We start from the raw sequence: 25,358 nt of genomic DNA, 5'->3' as shown, positions 1-25,358 counted from the left end.
TGCTTGTAAATGTCAGTTGCTGTTTATGATGATCATAAAAACTGCAGTTAAAAAAAAATCATCAGTGGCTTCAGTGAATGGACTTATTGTGCAGAATGGTGGTTTCCATTGTGAGTAAATCCTGGTAAAATGTCATTTGTAGCTGTGCCTGTTTGTGAGAGTTTAAATGTGTGGCCATTAAACAAAAGTTCAGCAGGATTCCTGCTGGCTTAGTTATCTAATGTGTTTTACTGGGATTACCTCAACAACTGTCGAGGTTTGATACTTAGATACTCCGCAGCATTTCTATTCTATTTTTAATTCCTCTTTGCGTTTCAGCATTTCAGGACACCCCCAGCACTAATGAAAACTGTGCAACACACACAAGAGTTTACACACAGTCCCACTCTGAACGTGACTCCAACTATAGTAGCTTTGTATTGAAGAGTAACGGAATTGAAATATAGAACAGCACAGAGAAATCCTCAGTTGTTACCATTTTGACAGGTCAAAAAGCATTTCCCTGTTTCTGTGGTGTTCCAAACTTTCCATCTCGAAAGTGCATGTCTGTGTTTCTCTTGTTAAAATAGCGTGAAAATATAATGCAACATCATGCAGCAAAAAAAAAAAAAGTTTAACTTGGCTCAACTTTTGCCAGACAGCAATCCAGCATCATCCCACAAGGTGTGCATTGACACCTTTTTAAACTGAGAACATCTTTCCATCTTAATATCCACTTAAATGACAGAAGGAATATTGCACATTTTCACCTCTTTAAGTTCCTCTGTGGCCAATTTGCTTATCAATAAGAGAGTCGAGGAAGAAGGTGGTGGCACACGCACACACCAATGCAGCTCATATGATCCAATATTCAAATGGATGAAAATCAAGGTAAAACTGGATTTGGGGCAACAAACCTTGAATGCAAAGTTTATGGACAAACGACACCCACGTGAAAATATTGAAAAGCTGTAATATATGAGCCCTTTAACGCTGATGTGGGTTCATATTTATTTATTACATTACCACAGAGAACAAGAGGCTGAAGCTGCCAATTCGTAATGAAGCAATAATGTAAAATATAAATTTAAGCATCAAATTTAAAGCATTTCTAGATATGCAAATAAAGTCATTAGTTACTATAATAAACACAATAGGTAGCCTATTTTTCGAGATGGGGACGTGCTTGTCTTCGCTCAACAAAGTATATATCAATGTATATTACTTTAATTAGAGCAACATAACCTTTACACTATTACTCCAGTGGATTTATTTCATTGTAATTGTTTTGCATGCATTGCATGGTTAAACTGCTTGTTGACCAACACAAACAGACAACACAAGGCCGTAAATGTTAATGTGTTATCAATATCATATTAGCCTTCAGGCGTACAATAGAATCCCGCAGGAGTGCATGTAGCATGCATATTATGCTCAAGTATGGGTGCAAGCTCACATAGAATAACTATGTGGGAAATGGCCCACTTGGAACTTCTTTCAGCATCTTCTGGTTTTGCAGTTTAACAAAGCATCATGAAATGTGCATGATTAAATAGTTTTCCACTGTCTGCCCACAGGGGAACACGGGTCACTTCCAGCTTGGAAAATTCACTCATGAAAGGAGCAAACAGCTTGCGTTCCTCCCCCCCCTTTGATACCTCATGTTGCTTTAAACTTCGGCAGAGAGGTAAAGTACAAGGCTGCGGCAGGAGGAGAGGAATGCTCAGTGAGTCTGAAAGGACACGCACACACGCAGGGGGACAACAACCCACAGGTGAACGTCTGTTCGGTGCAAATCAGTCAGAGGCTGACAAAGCTGCCCCCCCCCCCCCCTCCCCCCACCTCCACCCCCTCAAATCTCTTTGTCTGGTCCTTTTCTCCTTATCTCCCAATACGTCTTCCCCTCTTTGTGTTCTTCAATTCTTCCTTCGTTGACAAATCTTTCTTCTCAGGATTGTTTGCTCATCACTTTCCACCTCCTTGTCATATCCTTGCGGCTCTCTTGGTTTGCCGCTCTCCGTTGTCGTCTTAACTCTCATGCGCTTTATCTTCCTCGCCATCCCTTCATGCTTGTAGCGACAGCGGCGCTGCCGTTCCACATCCCTCAGCTCCCTCGAGCAGCTGCCCGGCACCCTCTGAGATGTGTGTCTCAATGTTCATCTGTATATTAAATTGTATAGCCAGAAGTCTGGGGATACATATTTGTTTTGTTTTTTAATTAGTGCGAGACTCTTTGGGGTAGAATTTGAGTAAATTAGTTACATTATAGAGCCACCGTAAGTGGGCTGCATGATGGTGTCGTGGTTAGTTCTCATCAGGTGGGAGGTTCTTTGCTTTTAAACAGCCTTAGACCACCTTGACCTTCCGTTTTAAAAAGCAGTATAGAAGACAGAGGCCTGTAAATCATCCCCTGGTTGAAATATTGCTTATGACATCGATTAAAGGATATCATATACTTTTTCAGTAATATGAATTACAAAGGTGACTCTCCTGGTGGTGCATGTGCTCAATGTGTCTTTCCTCCATCAAACTTGAGCAAAGAGCATGACAGTCAGGTATGTTGGTTTGAAGATATTTAGCAATGCCCCCTAGATTCCCACCTTGAACTTCAACTTGCTATCTATATAGAACTCCATGCAGACAATCTGATATCCTGACAAAATGTATATTTCATTAATATGCTATTAATATGCTGGTGCTTCAAAGGCACAGGTGTTGTTCAGATGGCGTTTGACGTTTAGCTCGGTCAGTGTACAATCTGTATAATGTAACCTTGAATAAGTTATGATAATTTTCTAAAGGGCTACAACAGACCAGTTCATTTAAGGTTTCACTGTGTCCTCGATTTTTATAATCGGCTGTCTCGACCATAACACGAGTGTACACGATATGAAGCCATCGCTTATCAGATGTAACAATTTGGCCCATTTTATTCTCATTAACATAATGATGTGAATAGTTAAAAAAGATAATACAATCCGCCTCGCAGCGTCTCTAATGCTCCCTAATTAAAACATTTTATCTCATGCACAAAAACTATTTAAGAAAAAAAGCCCTGCACAAGAATGACACGTGAGTGTATGTGGTGAAGGAGTTCTATTAGTCAATCGCAGTAATCTGGACTGGCGTAGGTGAGGTGAGTCACCACGAGGCTACCGACCGACAAGCCGGAACTCCTTTAATTAACAGATCAAATTGGGGGGGAAGGAAGTCCTCAAATTAAATGAAACTGTGAAGAGTGCTTCACCATGATTGAAATGTGTTTTCTGCAGAACATGACAGCACATGTGCATAAATTTGAACACGTGAAGAGCCCGTTTGAGTGAAAGTACCTTGAAGAGCGTGCGCATATACAAAGAGACTGACATTATCACCTGGGCAACTCTCTGATTGAAATTACCAAGCGAGTAAATCCTCGCGTGTAATGTTGAACACTCCGCTTATTTTTTGGTTGTGAAGTTTTTGTGTGCATACTGAATCACATCCGAGGATGTTGATAGATTAATTTTCAAGCATGAATTACAAGAAATACATTAATATTCATCTTGATTTGCGTAGTGATGGAGGGATGTCACATTCTCCCTTTATGTTGCCTTGATTTACAGTGACTCCCCTCCCTCTGACCCACAGTTTACACACAACCACTGCGCTCTCTGCGCTTGTGTGTTCCTCCACTGGCGTGAAACTGAAGCTGACACTAAAACCTATGATGAGCCTTATCAATCATTCAGGGGAGGATTTCCCCTCTTTCAGAGAAGGAGAGACGTGATGAATTGCACCTTGTCTTTCACACTGTTATTTCATCGCTCCATCTTTCTTCACCTTAGAGTGGCGAGCAAGGAAGATATCTAAAAGGGAGAATGCTTCAAACAAGACAATAGTTGGAGTGAAATAATACAAGAATTCACTTGCTTTCTCTACGTTGGTATTTTTTCTGAAATAAATCACGGCATGAGGATTTCTTCTTCCTTGTGCTGCAAGGCCTATCAAGGCAATGACTGTGAAACTTGCCTCTGAGCGTTGCAACTCCTTTGATCTGTGCAAAAGTGATCCCAGAGGTTTGGTGAAATCCTGAGTCAGAAGTAGTTGAGTTTCGAACGTGGGTTGGCGAGTCAAGTTAGGTCATTGTGCGAGTCAATTCAAATTTAAAAGCCATGCGGTGCCATGTTTGAATTCCACCCCCTCACTTTTCTATATGAATTCATTAAAAAACATCATAACGACTCTTACCATGTTCATCCAGCAGTATGTTGTCAGGTTTGATATCTCTGAAAGGAAAAGAGGACAGTTGGATTAGCATGTTTTCCATACTGTATTTTTTTGAGCAGGGTGTAAAACTGAATCAGAAAAGACTTGCATGTAGTTTAAAAAAACAAACTCAAATTTGCTACTTATTTAGAGAATAAGTAGCAGTGGTGTTTTATCAGCCTCGATTTTTTTCGAGAACAGTTACATTTAAAATTTTTTCAAAGGAAACATGAACTAAGTCAAAAAAATGTATGTCATTACAATTTGTGTTTACCTGAAACCAAAGCTTTAGTGTCAAAAGGTTCACACTTTTGGCAACTCCCCAAGTTCTTTTAGTGTTTTTCAAACTAAAATTTATGAATGGATGAAAGAAAACATAATTCTATTCTGCTGTACCTGAATTAGATGAGCGAAATGTACAGTTTAAACAATATGTAAAGTGGTGACAATGCACATTTTTGCTTTGCACACCTCATAACAAACACACACATACATCTTGTGAATCTAGTTAGTGTATCATTGTTAAACGCTTCCATGCCACACCATACTTAAATAATAGAGATAAGCAGCATAAAGAGACTGTGTCCATTTTCAAACACTCTGCGAAATCTTATTTTGCAAATAAATCCTCAAATTGTCAAACAGCAGTAAAGTCCATGCCTTTTAGCGAAGATTCAAGCTACGCATCAATCTTCTACGGAGCTTCGTCGAGCTTATGATTATTCCAGCCCACCCCGGCTGATTGTGGGCGAATGCAGGTTGCACTCCGGACGGATTGACAGTCAGAGAGACCGACAATCATATATACTGACATTCACGCCTACAGCCAATTCAAACTGCTAATTAGTCTAAAATGCATGTTTTTGGACTGTCGGAGGAAACCCACCCACCCACACACTTGGAATTAATGCAAATTCCACGCAGAAATCCACCACGAGTCCAACCGGGGACATTTGCGCTATGAGAAAAGAGTTCTATCCAGTACATCACGATGCAGATTGTTTTTAGATATTTGTGAAATAGTGAAATATATAGAATATATATACATTAATAGTATCAAATGCCACCATCTGATGGAAGCTTAATTTACTCCATTGATTATTTGTTGCCTTGATACAGCGCATGTGGCTGCAAAACGTTGTTTTTTGAACACAAAACACAAAAATCTGTAAAAAAGTGCAGACCTGGGTGCAACAGGGATCATTAAAAAGAGAAAAAGTAACTTAACTCACAAAATGTACAGAGAAAAATGAGCTTAGTTGCTGAAGAATAAGCAGCCATCCAGTCTTTGTTTATGTTAGGATGTACTATAACTGTTGATCTTTAGTTATCGAAGAAGGATCTTTACTAATGCAGACCCTGCTGCTGCCCGCAGATACACTCTCCAAAACACTCACACCCAGAAAAACAATTATCACTTTTTTTTATTCTTCCTCTTTATGGTCTTAAAGAAAACTGCCAACTTGAGCATTTAAACATGTTATTATTGTTTTTAAAAAGTTCCAAGCGAGTAATGAATCCTGCTCTGATTCTGTTTGTGACAACAGCATGACTACAGACAAGATGCAATGTTTTAAATTAAGCAGAGTGTATCGTGCTTGCACGAACAAAGTGTTTTTGTTTGTGTGTTTGAGCGGAAGAAACCTTAATCCATCCGTCTCTGTCCTCCAGCAGCTGTTGTTATTGAATACAAGCGGGCTCTGTTCTGTTTCACAAAGTTAAACTGCAAAGATGTCACCAATTTCTTAGTAGCAGGAAGCCCGTTCTGTGGATCTGCTGGCTGGAGGCTATAAGTGTTCACTCTAACACTCATTAACAACACTTGGAAGACTTTTTTTTTCAGCTAAATGTAAACATGTGGGAGTTCTATGTGGTTGTAATTAGTAAATGCCGAAGTTTTGTTGGTGACTCCAGTTATTAGAACAAAAATCTCTGATGATTTTTGCTCTTCCCACTGCTCACCTGTGAGTGAAAACAGTGCGGGCGGTGCTCTGATGTCTTATTTACTGGCAGTGACGTTCTGTAGCTTCTGTAGGTGGCATATCTCCTCTCCGTCAGTCCTGCTGTCTGTGAGTCTCAAACACTCACTGTGAGTCAGTAAAAAAAACCCACAACTGATTTACAGAGGCCCGACTCCCAGGAAGTGAACCGTTGGCTGACTTGTGAATGTGATGACTCATTTTAAGAAAAGATAAAAATGGACTTTAGTTGTACCTCGCATGGCATGGGGGGGGGGGGGGGGGGGGCGCAGTTGTGGGAGTAGATGAGACATCTGAGAGGAAGAACAGGTGTTGACTGAGACTTCCTAGAATGTGGATTTCTCATCTTCCCACCTGGGTTTGTTTCTACCTCCTTTCTCGCAAATGTTTGCCTCTCTGCTCATTTGTATTCATTTATTTTACAAAGACATCCAAAAGTCTCGGTTAGGTCTCAATCTTAAATCAAGAGTAGCGGTTCCAAAACTCCATGAGCGACACTAACTTATTGGACAATGCACTAAAACCATCTACAAAAATCACTAAGTCTAAAGCTAAAAGAAAAGAAATGGAATGGATAGCTCATCTATTATACACAACAGATACATTCTTAAAGACAATTTGTACATTTTACATACATTTATGTTGCAATAAGACATACCCAATGCCACTCTTACTTTTTTGTTTGATATGTGGGTGCATGTACTTTCTATGTAATTTGGTTTTCTGTGAGCTTCTGGTTGTTTGTGAATTTTATGAATCATCAATTTGTTTGCATTTCATAGATAAGATTTTTTTTGTTTTGTTTTTTCTGCTACAACCTACCAAAGTGTTATCTAAATACGGTTTTGTACTCAACCTCAGTCTGTAGCTTGCTGTTACATGCAAACTTAATTCTTTGCGTTTCAACTTTTACACTTGATACATGAGCTTTTAACAATAAAAACATGATTTCACAACTCAAATTCAGGGTGGTGAACATTGTTGTATCTCAGTGTTTATTATCAGCTATCTTTTTCTGAATGTGTCTTAAGTTTTGAGGCTGTAATCTAAAACTAAGAAAGTGAAGCAGGTACAGCGTGTTCTCAGCATGTCTCTGTTCCCTCGTCTATGGAACGTATACCTGCAGCTCTAAAAATGCTTTGAACCATTGAGATATTCAATATTCAGAGCCCTTCTCAAATGCTCCGCGAGGTCTTGATGATTAAATGGAGGATTCATTTGGACTCCTACATTACCAATGGCAGATATCTGAGAGGTGCATATTGTATATTGCCACCACAATGATCATTAAAGCTGATTTACTTGTGTGTTTTTAATGGGACTTAAATCATTATCAGAGGCTCTGTTTGTCACTTTTTGCATGACGATATCGGGAAAATAGATAAAAATAGAATATGTTGTTTTTGAAAGTGTCAAAATGCATAAACTTCAATTCCCAAGCTATTTTGGTGAATGACTTTGAGCGATTACAATAACACAAGCGCGCACACACACACACACACACACACACACACACACACACACACACACACACACACACACACACACACACACACACACACACACACACACACACACAGCACTCCATGTCTCTGCTAATTGAGTCTCACACCCTCTCTAAGTACGCGGCAGTATTTAACACATCAAAGGCCACATTGACATGTACTTTGTGTGTATTTATGCACCTCATTGGGTTTTTCAGTGTTAAAAGCACAGAGAAATGACTGTGTTGTATTTGGTGCTATATAAATAAAGTTGAATTGACATTCAACTGCACATTCGTGCAGAGGAGGCCAACCTGTAGCATGGAGCCTTGGCCTTGCCTTGATCGGGCAGCGTGGGCTCAGGTGGAAGGAAGAAAGGTCGACCATGTAACCCTTAATTAGCTGACATTTGCCTCAAAGGCCGGCGCTAAGGGAGAAAGGAGGGGCATGTGTCGATGCTAAAAAAGCAGGCTGCAATTGAGAACAAGGAAGCCTCTTTTATAGCGAAAGGCCAGGCTGTCATTGTGACGCCGCAGGACCAGGAAGGACCGAGACACCTGGCTCAAGAGAGATAAAGCAAAACGGCATGTCTCATTAGGAGGTGGCGCACGGTAAAAACCAAGCTGCCGAGATAATAGTGATGGTAATGATAGCCATGACAAACTTGTTTTCTTTGCCTCAAGGACAATATTAATAAGGAGCTGTAGAATGCTCCTTTTACAATTTCCCAAACTGTAACAATTCAGAACCACAGGTGTTTGATGATATAGCCATGTGAGCAAGGCTTTGGTAGTTCTATAGAGATGATAGCAAAGTGTTGTATTTAGATATTTTCCTCTAGTATTTGACAGTTTTCTCTGAGAATATTGGAACTGATTTGAATTTGAGTCATTTTCCCTCATGGTATAAGTGCATCTTCGACCATGTTTTATAAATTATGGCATGAGAATGGGAAAAACACGTTTTTTTTCTGGATTATATATGTTATTGCCATCACAATATCAACATTTGTAATAGACTGACTGAACTACTATACGTTTCCATGTGCTGTGCATTCATGATCAGCATGTCAACATGCTTTAGCAATCAGAAGAAGCTGTACTGCAGTAGAACTTGTCAACAACGGATTATATTACAGTAAATTATTCCAACATTATTTGGTGGAAACAGCCCAGAAGTGAAGATCACAAAAGTAACAAAATGTTCCCCACAAAAAAAAAAAAAAACAAATACTGGGAAAAATAAGAGTCTAAGCAGAGAAAGATGTCTAATTGGGTACAAATATATCAACATTGCCATTATTACACAGCCTTGGTGCTAAGTCACCACAAACATAAATGCCATGGTTGGTTTCTGATCATATGTCCATATTGTTCAATGATGGTGTCTCAGTGTTGGTGACTATTCCATTCTTAACCCTTACACTGCTGGTGATATGAAGGCACTCGATTTCCTAGTTTCACTCAAATCATACAGGACTTCGTGAATTATGATGCAGTCTAAATGTAAACCTGAGCCCAGGCACAATGTAAGAAGTGCTGCAGCGAGACGGGAGTGTCGCAAGCTGAACGCATGAACGCATAAGCTGCAGGTCTCCTTGCAAATCTTGAGGGATTGCTTGATGCAGTCCTTCAAATTTTTTAATTGTTTATTTATGGCGATTCATATGGCAATATACGAGTCAAATTATTAACTGATCACAGCCACAGGTTTCTCTTCGTGCCCTGTTTTTCTACTCCAATCCAAAAACATGAATTTGCGGCAACATCTAGCTTTCACAGCTAATCAGCTGGTATTGGTTCAAGTAACGGTGACCCCATTGGGTAAAGTGGCAAAGAAGATGATGACCGGAATTTCCAGATTACAAGATGCAATTTTTTTCATAAGCTTCATGCTGCCATTACATGGGTGATGCGCTCAGGTGCATCACATAACTCCACCTTTTTTATTTTCTTAAGGTAATATGAATTAGTAAACGTAGAAACTTTCAATAAGTCCTCCCCCCAAAAAAAAACATTGGCATAAAAGTAGTCAATATATCATAAACCTCACAGACAAAAAAGCCTATTGTTCAAGATGGTATCAATGAACACATTTTCTCAGTTTCATGATCCACAAATAATACTCACTTCTTCTTCCACTGAAGTCAACATAAAAGAGCTGGCAAGCAATTACAAACACAAGTCTTTCTATCAAAAACAGTCATAATGAGAAGTAGGTCAGACAGAGCTGTACTGATGATATCGAGGAGAAAATAAACTACAAAATTCACTTGATGTTTTTTTTCCTTCTTTTTAATGAGTTTCCTCAACAGTTTTCCCATTGTTCTTTTCCTTTTTCTTTTATAACCGTATAAATGCAGCAACAGGAGGGCTATGATTTTTAATACGGTATAAAACGCAGAAAAAATATTTGCGGCTCTTCAGGATATGTTTACAAAATGTAAGTGGTTGCTTTTATTCGCTAATCATGACATATCTTTTATTTTCGCTGTAAAAACAAATGCTCAAGAATTATTTTGACAACTTCTGACTTTAAAAAAAAAACTGTTCGTTGTTTTATTGCCTGCAATAACTGTAATGCACAATCTATTAGTGCTGAGAAACAGATGGATCTGTGGCAGCTCTGATCGCACCGAGTCTGTGTGAAGATGTGACTGCTCAGCTGGGTGTCACCACTACGATCCGTGAATGGGAAGATTTCAAAGGGATGCAACACAAAGGCATGGGAGATAAATTACTTCTCGAGGAAAAGAAGGGGCACAGCTAAAACCTAGATATTTAAATGTTTCATAGCATGAGATAGTTCCTTGTAATTACTACAGTACACTGTACAGGAGTTTCAAAAAGTAGTTACGCAGTGACGTATTTTGCTACGACCATTTTGTCCATTCAGTATTCATTTATAATGTAATTTTCCAGTGAATCTGATTTGAAAATGTCATTCTTTAAAGTATATTTATTTCGAGACATACAAATGGTGTCAATAAGATGCTGTTTATGGAGGTGCACTTTGAGTGGATGAAAGAAATACATTGAATCAGGCAAATTGGCCAGGAAAAAAGAGCAATTAAGTCAAGCAGCTATGCATTTGCTGAGGAGTTGAGATAAAGAGCGATAGCATTAAATGTGGAGAAGTAGTGGGAATGGTGACAGTTGGAGATAATCTATAGTGCTTCTCTCACTGGATAAATTTAGCAAATTAAGTGGAGGAATCATGAGACAACTTCAGCTAGAGAGAGAGAGAGAGAGAGAGAGAGAGAGAGAGAGCTAAGAGGACATTATGGTAAAGAGGATAAAAGGGATAGTATTAACAATACAACTAGTGAATGATTGAGGTAAAAAAAAACAAAATTGGGGGCTTTTGTGATTGAGCAGGGCCATGGTGGCTCGGTGCAAGTTGATCCGCTCGGCTTTTCTCTCAGTTGAATGGCTCTACAAGCTATTAGCAGGATCTAATGGCCTCATTACAGCTTGCTATCAGAGGCAGAGGGGTAACTGAGCCCTGTACCTGGTCATACGATACTGCACTGATACTGGAGTGGGCCAACACACCTGAGAACGCACACTCACACACTGACACACACTGACACACACTGACACACAGGTTGGCTGCCCCACCGCCACTCACTCAGATCATCAGAAGTGTACATGAAAGCACAAGCATGCTGACGCACTATGTGCAGGACAAATAACACCAGAAGTCACCTGTTAAGTGAGACATTCTGGGGAAGGCTCTCAGGGAAATTTTAAAGAAACAATTTTACATGTGTTGGGTTTAGACAGAAAATCAAACTCATATCTCGAAGGGACCATTTTTGTGAACCTCGATTATTTTCTAACTAAACCTTTCAGTTATGCAGAGTTGTGAGATGAAGCTAGAGGTCACAGAGAAAGACCTCAGACATGATTCATAGATGTAATAAAGGAGTGCGTGGAGATGGTTGGTGGAGCAGTGGAGGAGAGAGGGGATAAGGTGACATGGTGGCCTGTGATCTATTATGTTGACCCCTGCATCACTCTCAGTGACAAATATTCATCAAAAATATTCCTTTCTGTTAGAAGACCACTTGTCAGACTCACCCACAATACTGGTTCAGTCATGCCTGAGGCAGAACTCATCAAGTCGTCAAAGCAAACAAGCTCGGTCAACCACTGTATTATTATTTTTCATATTAACTTGTACAAAAGAGGCTAAATTAGACACCATTCATTGTTTTGGATTGCTTGATATAATCAAGTGTAGTGGGGGCTTTCTCACTACGAGGAAAATTAAATACTGCAATCCAGAATAAAAAGATAAAACACGTGTCTTAACAATTCTAATATGTTCACTAGAGCTACATGTCCACTCTATTCAATACAATAGAACCATTTCCTAGGTTGTCAACTAATATACAGTCTTGTTAAAAAACAAAGCAGTGACACCAATCCCTTTAAATGAAAATGAAATGCCATTGTGGGTCATACCAATTTTTTGTTTCGTCTCTACTGAAATAATCACTGAAATGATTTTGACGGCTGTTTCCATCCTTTATCTGTTCAGTTAACCTGTCAATACTCTAATTTAGTGTTGCTGAACAACTATTTGTTGCTATGGATACAGTTTGGGACCGATAATAGTTTAAATATACAGATATTATACATCAAATTAAACAAGTGAACCCAGGCATTTATACGTGCATGTATTTAGATATTTTGATATATGAATAATCCAGCTTTAGCAGTAAAAATGGTGTTACTGGCTTTCTGGAAATGGACTGCTAGTTGTTAATCACAGACTCTTTCATGGCTCTGCTGCTTTCATCGCTCTCCTCCCCTCTCTGGAATAAAAGCAGAAAGCTGTTTGAGATTGTGCATCACGCTCTTTGTCACAAATGAGAGTGAAAGAGCTGTTGAAGCCACAGAAAGCCCACAGCTCAGCGACATCACACACTCAAAAAACAAGCCGCGCACACACACACACACACACACACCTACACACACATATACACGCGTATGGAGCCAGTGACACAGACCGCATGCATAGAAATATGCACAGCGATGCACACGGCATCCAAATCCCTCACTTCTAAGTACCCACACCCACGAGCCATCGAAGAAGAAGTCACAGAGCATCAGCCTTTGAACATGAATTAAAAGCCGAGCCCAACTTGAACCATTGAGGTTAAACAGCTCCAGTCCAACTAACTGCTGCATCTCTCACAAACCTTTTATTTATTTTGTGGAAGGGAAAGCAGCTCTGACAAGTGGGATATGGTGACAGGTGTGCTGCGGTGTGTACCTGACGACTTTTTCTCGCTCATAGAGTAAACAATCTTTTCTAAGAGACGCTCATTCGTTATTCATTAACAAATACTGAGTGCGCCTGTTTGATGATGTCGAGCTTCACAAACCACCGGTCTAATGTGCGGCTAAATTTTTTTGGGGAGGGTGGGATTGCCAAGTAGACACTCAAAGCAGCCAGTTGGCACTAAAAGCCAAGTCCAAAAATTCACATCACAATTACCAGCGATGAATAATTCAACCAGACAGAAACATCCAGAGTGTTACAACAACAACAAAAAAAATGTCAGCTCTCTCCAGCGTCCCTGTCTGCCTCTTTGAATCTTCATCGTTGCTGTTATCTCTCTCTCATTCTGGCTCATAGTCTGCATCTGGATCTTTCTGTATACACTTCCTATTGCTAGTTTTTTTTTTTTTGGAGTTTTTCCTGCTACAGGCAGACACGTGAGTTTGGTACACAAGTAGGCAATTAGCGATCTTTTTTAGACCAGACTTGCCAGTAAACAGTATATCATGTTCAGACTGAAAACCTCCTCCCATCCTTTAATCTGCTGTTGCAAGTCGGGCTGTGCTGAGGGAGATTTTCCACCATGATAATACTCAATTCAACATTTCAGGGTGAAAATCAGAGCGCTGGCACCAGCTGGCACCTTAATCTGCATTTATGAAATATGAGCATATAATTTCTCTTTTCCTCTCTCTCCCTTCCCTCCCCGTTCTTCTTCTTCTTCTTCTTCTTCTTCTTCTGCTGGGAAATAAAACATTAACACAGTCCATGAATAAAGAATACTTCACTTGAAGACATGACAAACGCGCCACATCTCAAACAGCTGATGGAGAGTAAAAGTAATGACTGTCTGCTTCTATGTAGTCTGCATACTGCATATAATCTCTTCCTTTTAGAGCCATGAGAGGACCTACTTCCTTTCACCTTTACTTAACCAGATAGGAGAATTGGGACCGTATTCCCCGTTGGCAGCTTGGCAAAAGGTCTCTCGAGGAGAGGGAAGGATGAAAGAGCAAATAAATTATTTGAAGCAGAGCTGTGCTTGTGCCACTCCTTCTGAGAAAGAGACAGGCCCTGCACAAGTCAGACTAAGGAATGAGCATGTAGGGGAGCAAAGCATGGGAAAGAAATAAAATCCAGTCGGTAGCAAAAACAATAGCGCAAGAAAGGGGGGAAAACAGTATTGATAATGAGAGAGAGATTTCGAGGGAATGGTCGTGTGTCAGAGTGAGAGAGGTTGGAAGAGGAGATGTGGAAAAGAAATAAGTGCTTGCAGAAGAGAATCCTTTCAGTAGCAACAGCTTGGTTTCAGTATACCTTCATTTATTTAATAAAGGATTCTAATCTGAATAAACAGACTGGTCAATTTCCAAGAGTGACTAAAGCCTCTTTAAAGAAACTACACCACATCACTGAGAAAGTATATTATCTGTTGCTTTCTGCTATTTACTTAAAATGTCAGCAGCTGGAGCTTCATATACCTCCTGCAAATCCTGCTTAATTTGTTCACAGTAATGGTTCACCAAATTAACCCTCACTTTTACTGAAAACCGTCTGGCTGTTGAGCTAAGATCCATTTTTTGAGCAAACGCTTCAATTAATTGGTGCCGTGTTTCCTGAATGAAACACTACTTTTGCTTTTGACCTGTTGCGAGCTGACAACTAGCGAGTCTTTCCATTACGAAGATTCCAGGAGGCAACAAAATGAGGATTTCCCCAAGAGATCGACTGTTGTTGATGTCAAAGAGGTTGTGGTGAGGTGAACTCGCACACAACTGCCACGACCATAGAGCACTCTCTCTCACACACACACACACACACACACACACACACACACGAATGCCTTATGTCACACACACGTGCCATTTATCTTTCCACTTGTTTGGAGGGACTCGTCAAGTCTCTGAAGATGTCATCTAATTGAGACTCAGTCCATCGGTAATAATTCAAACTCCCCCTGGAGTGCTGTGTTGAAACACTAATCAGACTGAACCCTGAACTTGGTTCAAACAGTGAAGCCAAACGCGAGTGAACCGGGCCACTCTTCCGAACATACAAGCGCTGTATACGTTAGTACACTGTTGCACAATCAATACCACTGATGGCTGAAGCAGGGAAGAGTTCGACTGTCACAAATGCTCCCGTTGTATATATGAACTTGCTGTATTGTCTTCTTGAAAATGAATTTCCATTCAATAACACAGTGTGGAATAAATAGACTTCCCCCTTGCATCATGCTTGATAATCTGAGTTTCCTGTGAGTCCCATGTTGACACGGCCCCCTCCGTCGTTAACCTCAGTGCCAATTCCCGTGGGATCGCTCATGCTCGCTATGCAATGACGGAGCTTCATTACTGAAAATAATTAGTCGCCCTAACCACAGAACAATCTGTTGTTGTCACTGCTGATGCTCAGTTATTATGCATGATACAATACAGACAGTTTTCCTGTGTGGTCCTTACTTATTGATCCAAAAATGTACAGTTTTGACAACCACATTGATTCTTTTGAATACGTTCATCTTTCTTTGCTTGGCGTTCAGCCAAGATGAGATCGATAAACTCTTGTTACTATCTGACAGAAATTCCACAAGGATCAATATTAGGCTATTGCTGTTTTTGTGACATTAATAATAACAAGTCGAAGTTTCAGAGAGCCTTACACCTACCTTTTTTAACCTGTCTTCTTCAAGAAATTGTTCACCTGCTGGCATTGCATTGAGATAATCAATGGAACTCCTCCACGGTCAGTGGTTTTAAAGTTGTGAGTGAACCCCCATAAAGAAATTGTGACAAAAAAAACAAAAAAAACCCATCAAGTTAGAGACTGTCCTTGAAGGAATAAGAGTTCTGCTTATTAACCTTTAGTTAACGGACCAATAATAAATTAAGCTGCAAATGATAATGGGGACAGAGTACAACCGGGCACATTCTGTCTCCCTCATGATCAAACCTGTAGATCACATAATTACCTTCTCATCCTCTGACATGCGACTGATGTCATTATAATCAATTTCTCCTCTCATTATCATCAGAATCTGCAGGAACCATCGGAAGTGGAATGTGTACATCCTGCCTGGGTACAAATAGACCGGTGCATACGTGCACAGATGCCATCAAAGGACTTTAAATGGATTAACTTGCTGTACCCAAGTCAGCACGTCCACATCTGAGGAAGGAAATGATGTATTCAATTTCCATAGAGATGAGCTGAGAGTTACTTTCAGCTCCTCTTTCTATTTGATGCTAATGAATGCAGATTGAAAAGATGTTGATTCCATCTAAACAACCCCCCCCCCAAACACCTGCGCATCAAGTGGCAAGTCTATCCTCTCTAGGACTAAAATAGAAAAACAATTTAAATATTCATATCCCCCAGTGGACTGAATGAATAAGCAAATTAATAATCCATCCCATTTCTCTTTTCCTGTGGAGGTTTAAGAGCATGGACAAGAGCAAGTAGCCTGCTTAATGTTAAATGGTGTAATTTGTTATCTGGGGGTGTTGATAAATTAGTTTTCTCTGTTGCAGTGATGTTTCCTATTAGTCATGATCTGAGAGAGCCTCTCTTTTTCTGTGTTTACCTCTTTGCTCATCTACCACAGTGGAAACTGAAGTCCTCAGGCCAGACAACATTTTTTCTGCAAGCAGTCTTGCTCTCAAGTCACTTGAACGGTTAAAATAAACGTTCCACTTAAAAACAAGTGTCAGTTCAGTCTCCAAACCTACTTCAGTACTATTCAAAACCATTTTAATCCCGTATGATTTGGGGGACAGACACAGTGACTGTAGGCTGGAGTGTATGTTGTAGCACTTCCGTAGTTCTTGCACTTTTAATGTAGCTTCCCTGAATCTGAAAAATCACAGAATCCCAGTGGTGATCACAGTCAGATCAGAGCACCGGACTGCTCATGCACTATTCAAGTTGGCCATGTAAAAAATGTATTTATCTATGGTGGAGTTGGGACTCATTTACAGACGAAAATAGTAAAACACATTGTGACTTGGCTGTTTTGGATAGTTTGTGTGACTAATTTTTATCAGGTCAGATCCTATTTTTATAAATAGAGCTGAAACAGATGCGTATCACTGTCGGAATATTACACAAGTTACAGGAAACAGTGTTCGGTATGTAACCGAAACTATATTCATTCCACAACCCTTCAGAGAGGTTTGGGATTTGCACGGATGCTGCTGTTTGAGTCATGTCTGTCTGAAATAACAGCCACCAATCACAACAAACACGTCAGTGTCAGCCAATCAATCCCAGAAAGATGTTTAATGTAGCAAAGCTGCTAAACTGAGAAGATTTTACGAAGAATAGCTGACAATGAATTAAGAGTCTTGTATCAACATCATAAGCTGTTAAAGAAAGTCATAAAACTGTTTTTGACTTTAAATAACCACTGAAATGCAAAATATGTCCATTATATGCCAGAATGTTGCTTTTTTAAATAGAATTGTTTTTAATGTATACATAAACATAAACCATAAATAGTGACTATTAACTAATTAAATTACATATTTTCTATCCAAAAATATGTTTTTGTATTATTTTATATGATAATTGCACAAATTGTTCTTTGTTTTACCTCGTATGCTTTAGCCTCCATACCAGAATAGAGGAACTATTATAAATTAGCCCCCACCTCTTTCCTTAAAAAGAAATGCTTCCTGCTCCCGCCTCCCATTTATATTGACTGTTCCCTTTTTACTTATATTTGTGATGTGTGAGGTAGGCATTGGCCTTTTTTTGTGTTTACCTTTCATTATGCACTTGTGTGTGTGAATGGGTGAGTAAGAATAACAATTAAATTAATTTGATTTATCTTAGTTTTTACATTACTTTAGACATATTTAATGTAAAATAGGTCTTCAGCATATAGTTTTTGATTCATATTCTCCAAGTAAACAAGGAATTGTTCACCAATTACATATGACAGTGGTTAACAGCGACATTGACTAATTACAGTGTTTTTGTTGTGTTCGGTCAAATATTCTTCTGTGCTGAACAAGAATGTTCTTTCTCTTCCAACTAGAACAGTGATATCGCAGAAAATCTTTTTTACTTTGAAAGCCACAGCTGTAAAATGGAACCTGGACATAAAAAACATGAATTAACTTTTTTCACTTAATTAGAGGATAATAGTTTTCTAGTATCTTATTGTGTTCAATGGACTAATGGTTTTTTGGTTGGATCAGATTTCAAAGATCATCAACATATACAATTTCATCTAATCTAAATTTTACAAAAACTCTTTCATGAAGTGTAAAATGTGCAAAATATTTTTACTCGGATATTGGAATGTGTCAAAAAAGACAATCAATACTGTCTGTCTTTGAATAACCTTCTACCTGAGATGTAATTTAGCACTGACACAGGAAGAAAAACTAGGATTTAAATCTGTCTTTCACTGAAAGCAACTTTGTCTCATTCTAATCTCAGCTGTTCTTTATTTCAATATGAACAAAGTGCCTCTAACCAGTGCGAAGTTGTAGCTTCACCATACTACTTCACTTATTCCATATCTTCAATGGTTTTTGGCAGTACTTTTGACTGTAACAATATATCCCAAGCTCTCTGAGTCACTTCAAGAGCTTAAAATAACACCTGGCAGAAGCCATGCGTTTCTTGGCCCACAGAGTCGGTGGCTCTGCCATAGCAGCAGATATTTCTGCCTAAAAAGCACTTAACCTGCATTTTGTAAATGAAATAAGTCATCGATACAGCAGCATAGACAGATCTGGTGCATTTCATGATGCAGCTCTCAGTAAACCGTTGTGTCAGGTGTGACCTTCATGTCGAGGCATCTTGACCTTTTAGCACAGCGGTGGGTAAGTCCTATCAGAAAAATGATATCGAAGGAGACAGCCAAAGAAGAAAGACCGCCGGTGTACTTTAGACTTTTTACCTCTTTAGAGTATAAAAATAAGGGTACATGGAACTTCTCTGTTATTATGAGGACAAACTCCTACCTGTGAATGATGCGCTTGGAGCGAAGGTACCCCAGAGCCAGGGCCAGTTCGCAGATGTAGAGCTTGACGGTGCTCTCTGAGAAGTGGACGTTCTGCTGGAGGTGGTAGCGCAGGTCTCCCCCCAGAAGTAAGTCCACCACCATAAACATGTCCTCCTCATCCTGGAATGAATACCTGCAGGGGGACGACCAGTAAGAATGAAGGGCAATCGCATGGGCCGCAGGGACGCCACGTTAAAAAAAAATATAGAAACAGAAATGAGGATTGATGAAATCATGTGGAAAAAGGAAAGGTTGAGAAATGCTAATGTAGCAGTAGAGGTTGAAATGAAAGTTGAGTGGACAGAGGTTGAGCTGCAGGGTTTGTTGAGCAAATGTTCCAACCCGCCACCCTGGAAATCCACTCACCCTCAGAAATGGCCTCTTTTTTTTTTTTTTTTTGATACGGCTACTTTCTTACATGCCAAGTGGAGATGGCAATGCACAGATAATATATGTATAACTTAGCACATCTCTGTCAGAGCCTTTTCATGCTTCAATGCTTTGATATACACTTAACTGCTTAATTATTTATCATGTTGAAAACCTGAGCAAGCCTCCTATTACGCTATCACACAAGGAAATTTAAAGGTCAAAAATCTGCCAATGATATGTATGGAGAGAAAACAAACCTGCAGATGTGAATCATCACATCGACATATTCCAAAAGTGACTAGATAACGAGAATATATTCGTAATGCTCCTAAAAACATTAAAACGGCTTAATCGAAAACCGTGTTTTCTCGCATTCTGGATTCCTAAAAAAAAAAAAATGAAGACATCCATACCACGAAACACTTAGTCTCAACCAACTGACAATTGTTCATCAAATGTATCGATTTGTGTTAAAAAAAAATCAAAACAAAAAAAAACAATAAGCTAAGAAGTCTGATGTGTTCTCTGAGACCAGATGCTACTTTACGCTGTATGACTAAAGGAGTAGCAGGAGGGAAATACTCATCAAGGGGAGCACAAACGTAGCGGCTGAGTCATGCCTGAGGCAACACTCATCATGTTGCCAAAGCTAACAAGCTCGGTACATTAGTACATAATTAATTCTTTAATAGTATATTGTACACATAGGATTATAGTGGACACCATCCACCTTCATACAATTTAACGTTGCGGAAGACATGAGCCGATCACACCAGAAAGACAATCACGCAGATTACACACACTCGCATTAAGAGGAAAAACTTGTCTTATCCAGAAAGAAAGCATGCACACAAAGGGAGAACATGCAAACTTAGCACGGAAACTAAGGAACCACTCCCCTATCGCACAATCATGATAAATATATTTTCCTCCTCCACATTTTGCTTGCATTTCTTATCCTTAAGGCCCAGCACACTGACTGTTTTTAGTGCATAAAATGGAGAAACATAGAGATGATTCTGAATAATGTACCTAATTCTTTGGTTTACAGGGGGAATAAAACGGAAAAAAAACCACTACAACCAAGAGCAAAGTACTGATGTTTGCTATGAGTCAGATCGCTTTAGTCAAACCAAATGATTATTCCCTTTCTCTGGTGACAAGATTTCCAAAAAAATTCTAAATAAAATAAAAATCATTGAACATGGATGGCTAAAAAAATAATCTCATTTTCTATGGTCTTAAATCATCTATATTGCATTAGAAATGGTATAAAACAGAAGTGAGACACACGATGGCCACAGACTTTGTCATTAGTCACATACTAGCTACTGTTTTTCTCTTTTCTACAGTAAAAAGCAATTGAAGAGAGTCGACATGGAAAAAGTAATCTCTATTTTGATTCCATTAGTGAGCAACAAATAGATAATCCGGGATTTTTTTCATATTCCGCATGAACTGATGTGCAGCGTGTCATTGTTCTAGCATCAATCCCACTAATATCCGGTGTGTGAAATGTTTATTTACAGCTCCAGTACTGAGGAGAAGTCTGCATTTAATTGAAAAACTGTACGTGAATATGTTTTTCCAATAAAGTTCAATAGACAAAAGTATTTCTTTTGGTTTTCGAGCTGTATTGTTTTATGTTGCTTGAACTGTACTCTTAATAATTGCTTCTCCACGTTTGTCTTTGTCCTCTAGTTGTGTGTAATGAATATTCTAGATGGTAATGCCACTTGTGGTCATCAATCTGTTCACCCATCAATTAGATGCTGACGTACACAGCAGGCCTGTATAAGCACATTATGGCGTTCTCATTGAGAGGCTGCTGTTGCAAGGCTCTGAAACAAGGACAGCACTTTTTTTCCCCCCCGACTACTGAATGATGAGCCGCTCAGTTTCCTTCCAACAAAAAGCTAAATTATGAAAGAAATGATATTCAAACTGTTGCCAATATTTCCCTGCGTGCCTTAAGCGTTACTCTACACCAGGGGTAGGGAACCTTGGTCCGATAAAACTATATCGCCAGTCTCCTCATTTCCATCCATCCATCCATCCATCTAACCATCCATACAGACGACCAAGGTGGATCATTATTATGGGTGACGTTCAACTATAAAACTACTTAGACCCAGGAGAATGTGGACTGGGAGTCATGCCACCCTGAAGGCTTCCACTGTTCTTGATCACCTCGCCCAAAATGCAATGAAAGTTTTGTTTTCACTTGAAAATGTTGCCGTCTGAACAGGGACGAAGACTGTGGCCAAACCAGCAGGGGTCTAAAGTCAACCGTCCCGCCATAACCACTGTGCAGCCACTAAACGAGCTTCATGGCATTCAGTGTTGACTAGTCAACAGAAGTTACTGCTGCTTCGGAACACAGTCTTCCATCAAACTCAACATTCAAGGGGAGTTTTTTGCCACGCTGGTAAACTCCCTTTCCCTTCGGACCTTATAAACTGGAGGTGGTGCTTTTCTGCACTGGATGGATGAGGATTGATTGAGCTGACTCCAAACTGTCTGCGAAGGCTCAGATAATGCTGAGACCACTTAACAACCGACTGCCGGTGGCATCTCAGTTTAGAAAGACTATATGTGATACGTCCGTCCTGAAGATGCGCGCAAGTTTGACAAAGTCACACAGAGCTGCACGAAGATACATTTCGGCTCCTACTTCGATGCATCAATTAATGTTATATTACTCAAAAAACGTGAAGTAATAGAAGTCTGATCACTTGAATTGGAAAAGGTTACTTTAAACATACACAGACACTTATGAAGTAGTAATCATTTTTGGTTAAAGAATGAACACTTAGTGTGAGCCTTAGAGTGAGAAATACAGTATGACGGAATGGATGGGACCAAATGCAGTGTTATTAATCACTGAGACAGGCAGTAATTACTCGGTACACCTGCAGCAGTCAGGCTCCACCAAAGCTTTTGGTGAAATTTATGTGCACATGTGAATGTGTGCGTGCAGCCATGTGTGCGTGTGGATGTGTGTTCGGAAGTGAAGCTTTGTTTAAGCATAATGTTAGCCATGTGCTAATGATTATAGAGGTAAAGTCAGAACAGTGTTATGCGGAAATGCACCGAAAGCCAATGCAGACCAAAGGTATACATGACAATGGTTAACAAAGATTATCCTCCAGTCACATGATGAGAAACCTCTTCATGCTTTATACACATTACATAAATGATTATATAAGTTTAGACAGATATAGGTTTTCATGATCTGAAGGATTAACACTCTGGATGTATTGTTTTGCGTCGAACACACTATATAGACACTTATCTCCACAAATATCAGATAAAGCGTCACGTTAATGCGATATACATAGTGGAGACTGTCTGTCCTCAGGGTGATGAAATCATGAGGATTGTGTTGTACAGTCCTGAAATAAAACTACTGTTAAACAATTCCAACACATAAAAAAAGCAAATGTTTTAATATTCTGACGGATTTCTTTATATGATGAATTTATTTTGTTTTGCAATTTGATGACATTTTCATGTAACGTGTTAGTGTTTATATAAATGTATTTTCTTAAATCAGCACCAACACGCAGTATAATTAGGAGTTTACAATGATTAGACTGTAGAATGTCTGACAAGCTTCTGTGGAATGTAGGTGATACTGATGTAAACTGATGAATTAGAACGTGACATATTGAGTCTCGCACACCAGAGTAAAGGCTCACCATGAACCTCATAAATACTTCACGTTCTCTTGAAATATGATTGTTCACATTGATACAGGATGATATATTTGCACCAACATAACACTACTTTTTGTAGATTAGTTATAAGTATTATTAGTATAATATTAGTAGTTAAAGTTTCCTTCCCAGCTCACCATAGTACTCCTGCTTAGGTTATATTATACTTAGTTTATTATACATTTACACAAACTGTAACCCGAGACGAGAAAGACAAGCTTTGATCATGGTTATAGGAGTGAAGAAGACAGCAGTTTGTGTTTGCTAGATAAACTCCATGTGACTGTGTCGATTAATCTTTTGATTAACTGTCGTTGCCTCTTTTTCTCTCTTCTGTCCATTCACACACGCACACACACAACACACACACACACACACACACACACACACACACACACACACACACACACACACACACACACACACACACACACACACACACACACACACACACACACACACACACACACACACACACACACACACACACACACACACACACACACACACACACGCAGTGTAAGAACCTCTGACCCAGCAGAGTCAGTTGAGGTGGAAAAGAATCCGCGTGGCTGCTGTCACAAGCATTTAGAAAACACAGAGCAGATGTTGTGTTCTTTTCTTGGAAAAGAGCCAAGAAAAAAAGTTATTTATTTATTTGCCATAATGTGCAATGCATAGAATACACTAGTCAAGTGAATTTTGTGGGGTTTTCTTTAACCTTTTTTTGTGCATATTATGACTGACCTCAGAGGAAACTGATACCACGCCTGGCAATATTACTTTTTTTTTTTTAAATAAATAACTCATGTTATGTGGTAAACCTGGAAATTTATATACCAGCTTATATTATAGGCGGTTATCAGCTAAACAATTTCAGAACCGAATTTATTGGATATTACTCAAATTTAGTTTTCAGGTTACACAGTGCTGTTGTGATCAGTATTCGCTCCTCACAGTGAGAATATCCTGGAGTAACTTCAGCCGTTCTATCAGAAGCTTGTAACTTCTATGTATTTTTTCTTTTTTTACTTGGGTTCTCCAGTTTCCTGCTACAGTCCAGTTTTGGGTTAGCCGGTCAGTCTTGATTGCTCTTAGAATGTTAGTGCGAGTGTTTCTGTCAAAAAATATACCGGTATATGGATGTGAAAAGGCGGCGCATCTCATATACACAAGTATTATTGAGGACAATGTGTTGCTGTTAACGAATGGCTGCAAGGCTACCAAGTCGATCAATATCACAGTGAGGTCCTCTGTGAAACCAGTTTAATCAAGAAGAAAACCAACTCTCATGCTTGGCTGAGATTTCCATGTTTTCTCTCCCGGTGGTCTGTCCATCAAAAATGGGTTAGCCATCATTGCTCACTGAGAAAAATGGTTGTGTCCTCGATGCAAACAAGAGAAACGGACTTTCCTTAATCTCTCACATGGGTGTTGAGGGACTAAACTACTAAAAATACATAATTACAATAAAAGCATTATCATGTAATTGTATATTCAGTGTAGCTGCTAATCAACACGATATCTCCTCAACCCACTGACCTGCTGCTAATTGAGCTTTGTGTTTTATGCTGTTTCAGCAATATCTGCACCCTACTTAACAGTGCAAATCGGTCTCCTATGACAATAACAGTGCAACTCATTCTGAAGTCTCGTCTGCAGTCTCCCTCACACTCCCTCACTCGCTCTCTGACCACGGCGGCGTGCTGCTTGGATGGTGGCTGAATATGAATGAAGTCTGGAGCGACCCGCTGCTGCTCCTGTCACAATGAATTAGAAAAGGCACTGATTATGATGTTGGCCACAGGTAAGCTGCGGGGCCGCAAAAATGACCCAAGCTGCCATTAATAGGGCAGCACAACTAATGTGTATTAAAAGAGCCATAGGGAAACTGCACATGTTTATAACTGGAAAGGAGCCTGACAACTCCCTCTCCGAAGCAAACGCATGCAGGCGCGCACTGCTTTAGACCGCCTCCGTTGTGTTTTGGGTGTTCATTTAAAATGGTGCTCAGAACCAGTGAAAATGCAACCTTTTGAAAAAAGTCTCCATCTCCATGGAAAACGCTACTTTTTTTCTTCGGCATAACTTCAAGTAGAGGGACAACAATAACAATGGCAGCCTCCAGAGTGTCATGACTCCCAGTCCATATTCTCCTGGGACTTGGTAGTAACTTCATCATCTGTCCATGCGATATATGTTCGTGGAACACAAAAACGATGTATTACCACTTAAAACGTTGTCGTATAAACAGGGCCTTCATCACCTA

At 39.6% G+C, this 25,358-nt stretch overlaps 1 protein-coding gene across 1 annotated transcript in view; it reads right to left on the bottom strand.

Annotated features, from left to right (window-relative positions):
* stk32a (serine/threonine kinase 32A) overlaps window positions 1–25,358 on the bottom strand; it is a gene marked incomplete at both ends in the record, with an annotated part of 55,024 nt that overhangs the window by 17,265 nt on the left and 12,401 nt on the right. The window contains 2 exons of the mRNA XM_080508845.1: window positions 4,210–4,247; window positions 18,958–19,131. Coding sequence (XP_080364971.1) covers window positions 4,210–4,247; window positions 18,958–19,131 — 212 coding nt within the window. The remainder of the gene's footprint in view (window positions 1–4,209; window positions 4,248–18,957; window positions 19,132–25,358) is intronic.

The sequence above is a fragment of the Blennius ocellaris genome (genome assembly GCF_963422515.1).
Source record: "Blennius ocellaris genome assembly, chromosome: 14".
In the NCBI taxonomy this organism is placed as follows: domain Eukaryota; kingdom Metazoa; phylum Chordata; class Actinopteri; order Blenniiformes; family Blenniidae; genus Blennius; species Blennius ocellaris.
Note: the sequence above shows the minus strand (reverse complement) of the source record. Positions and strands in the feature narration are given on the sequence as shown.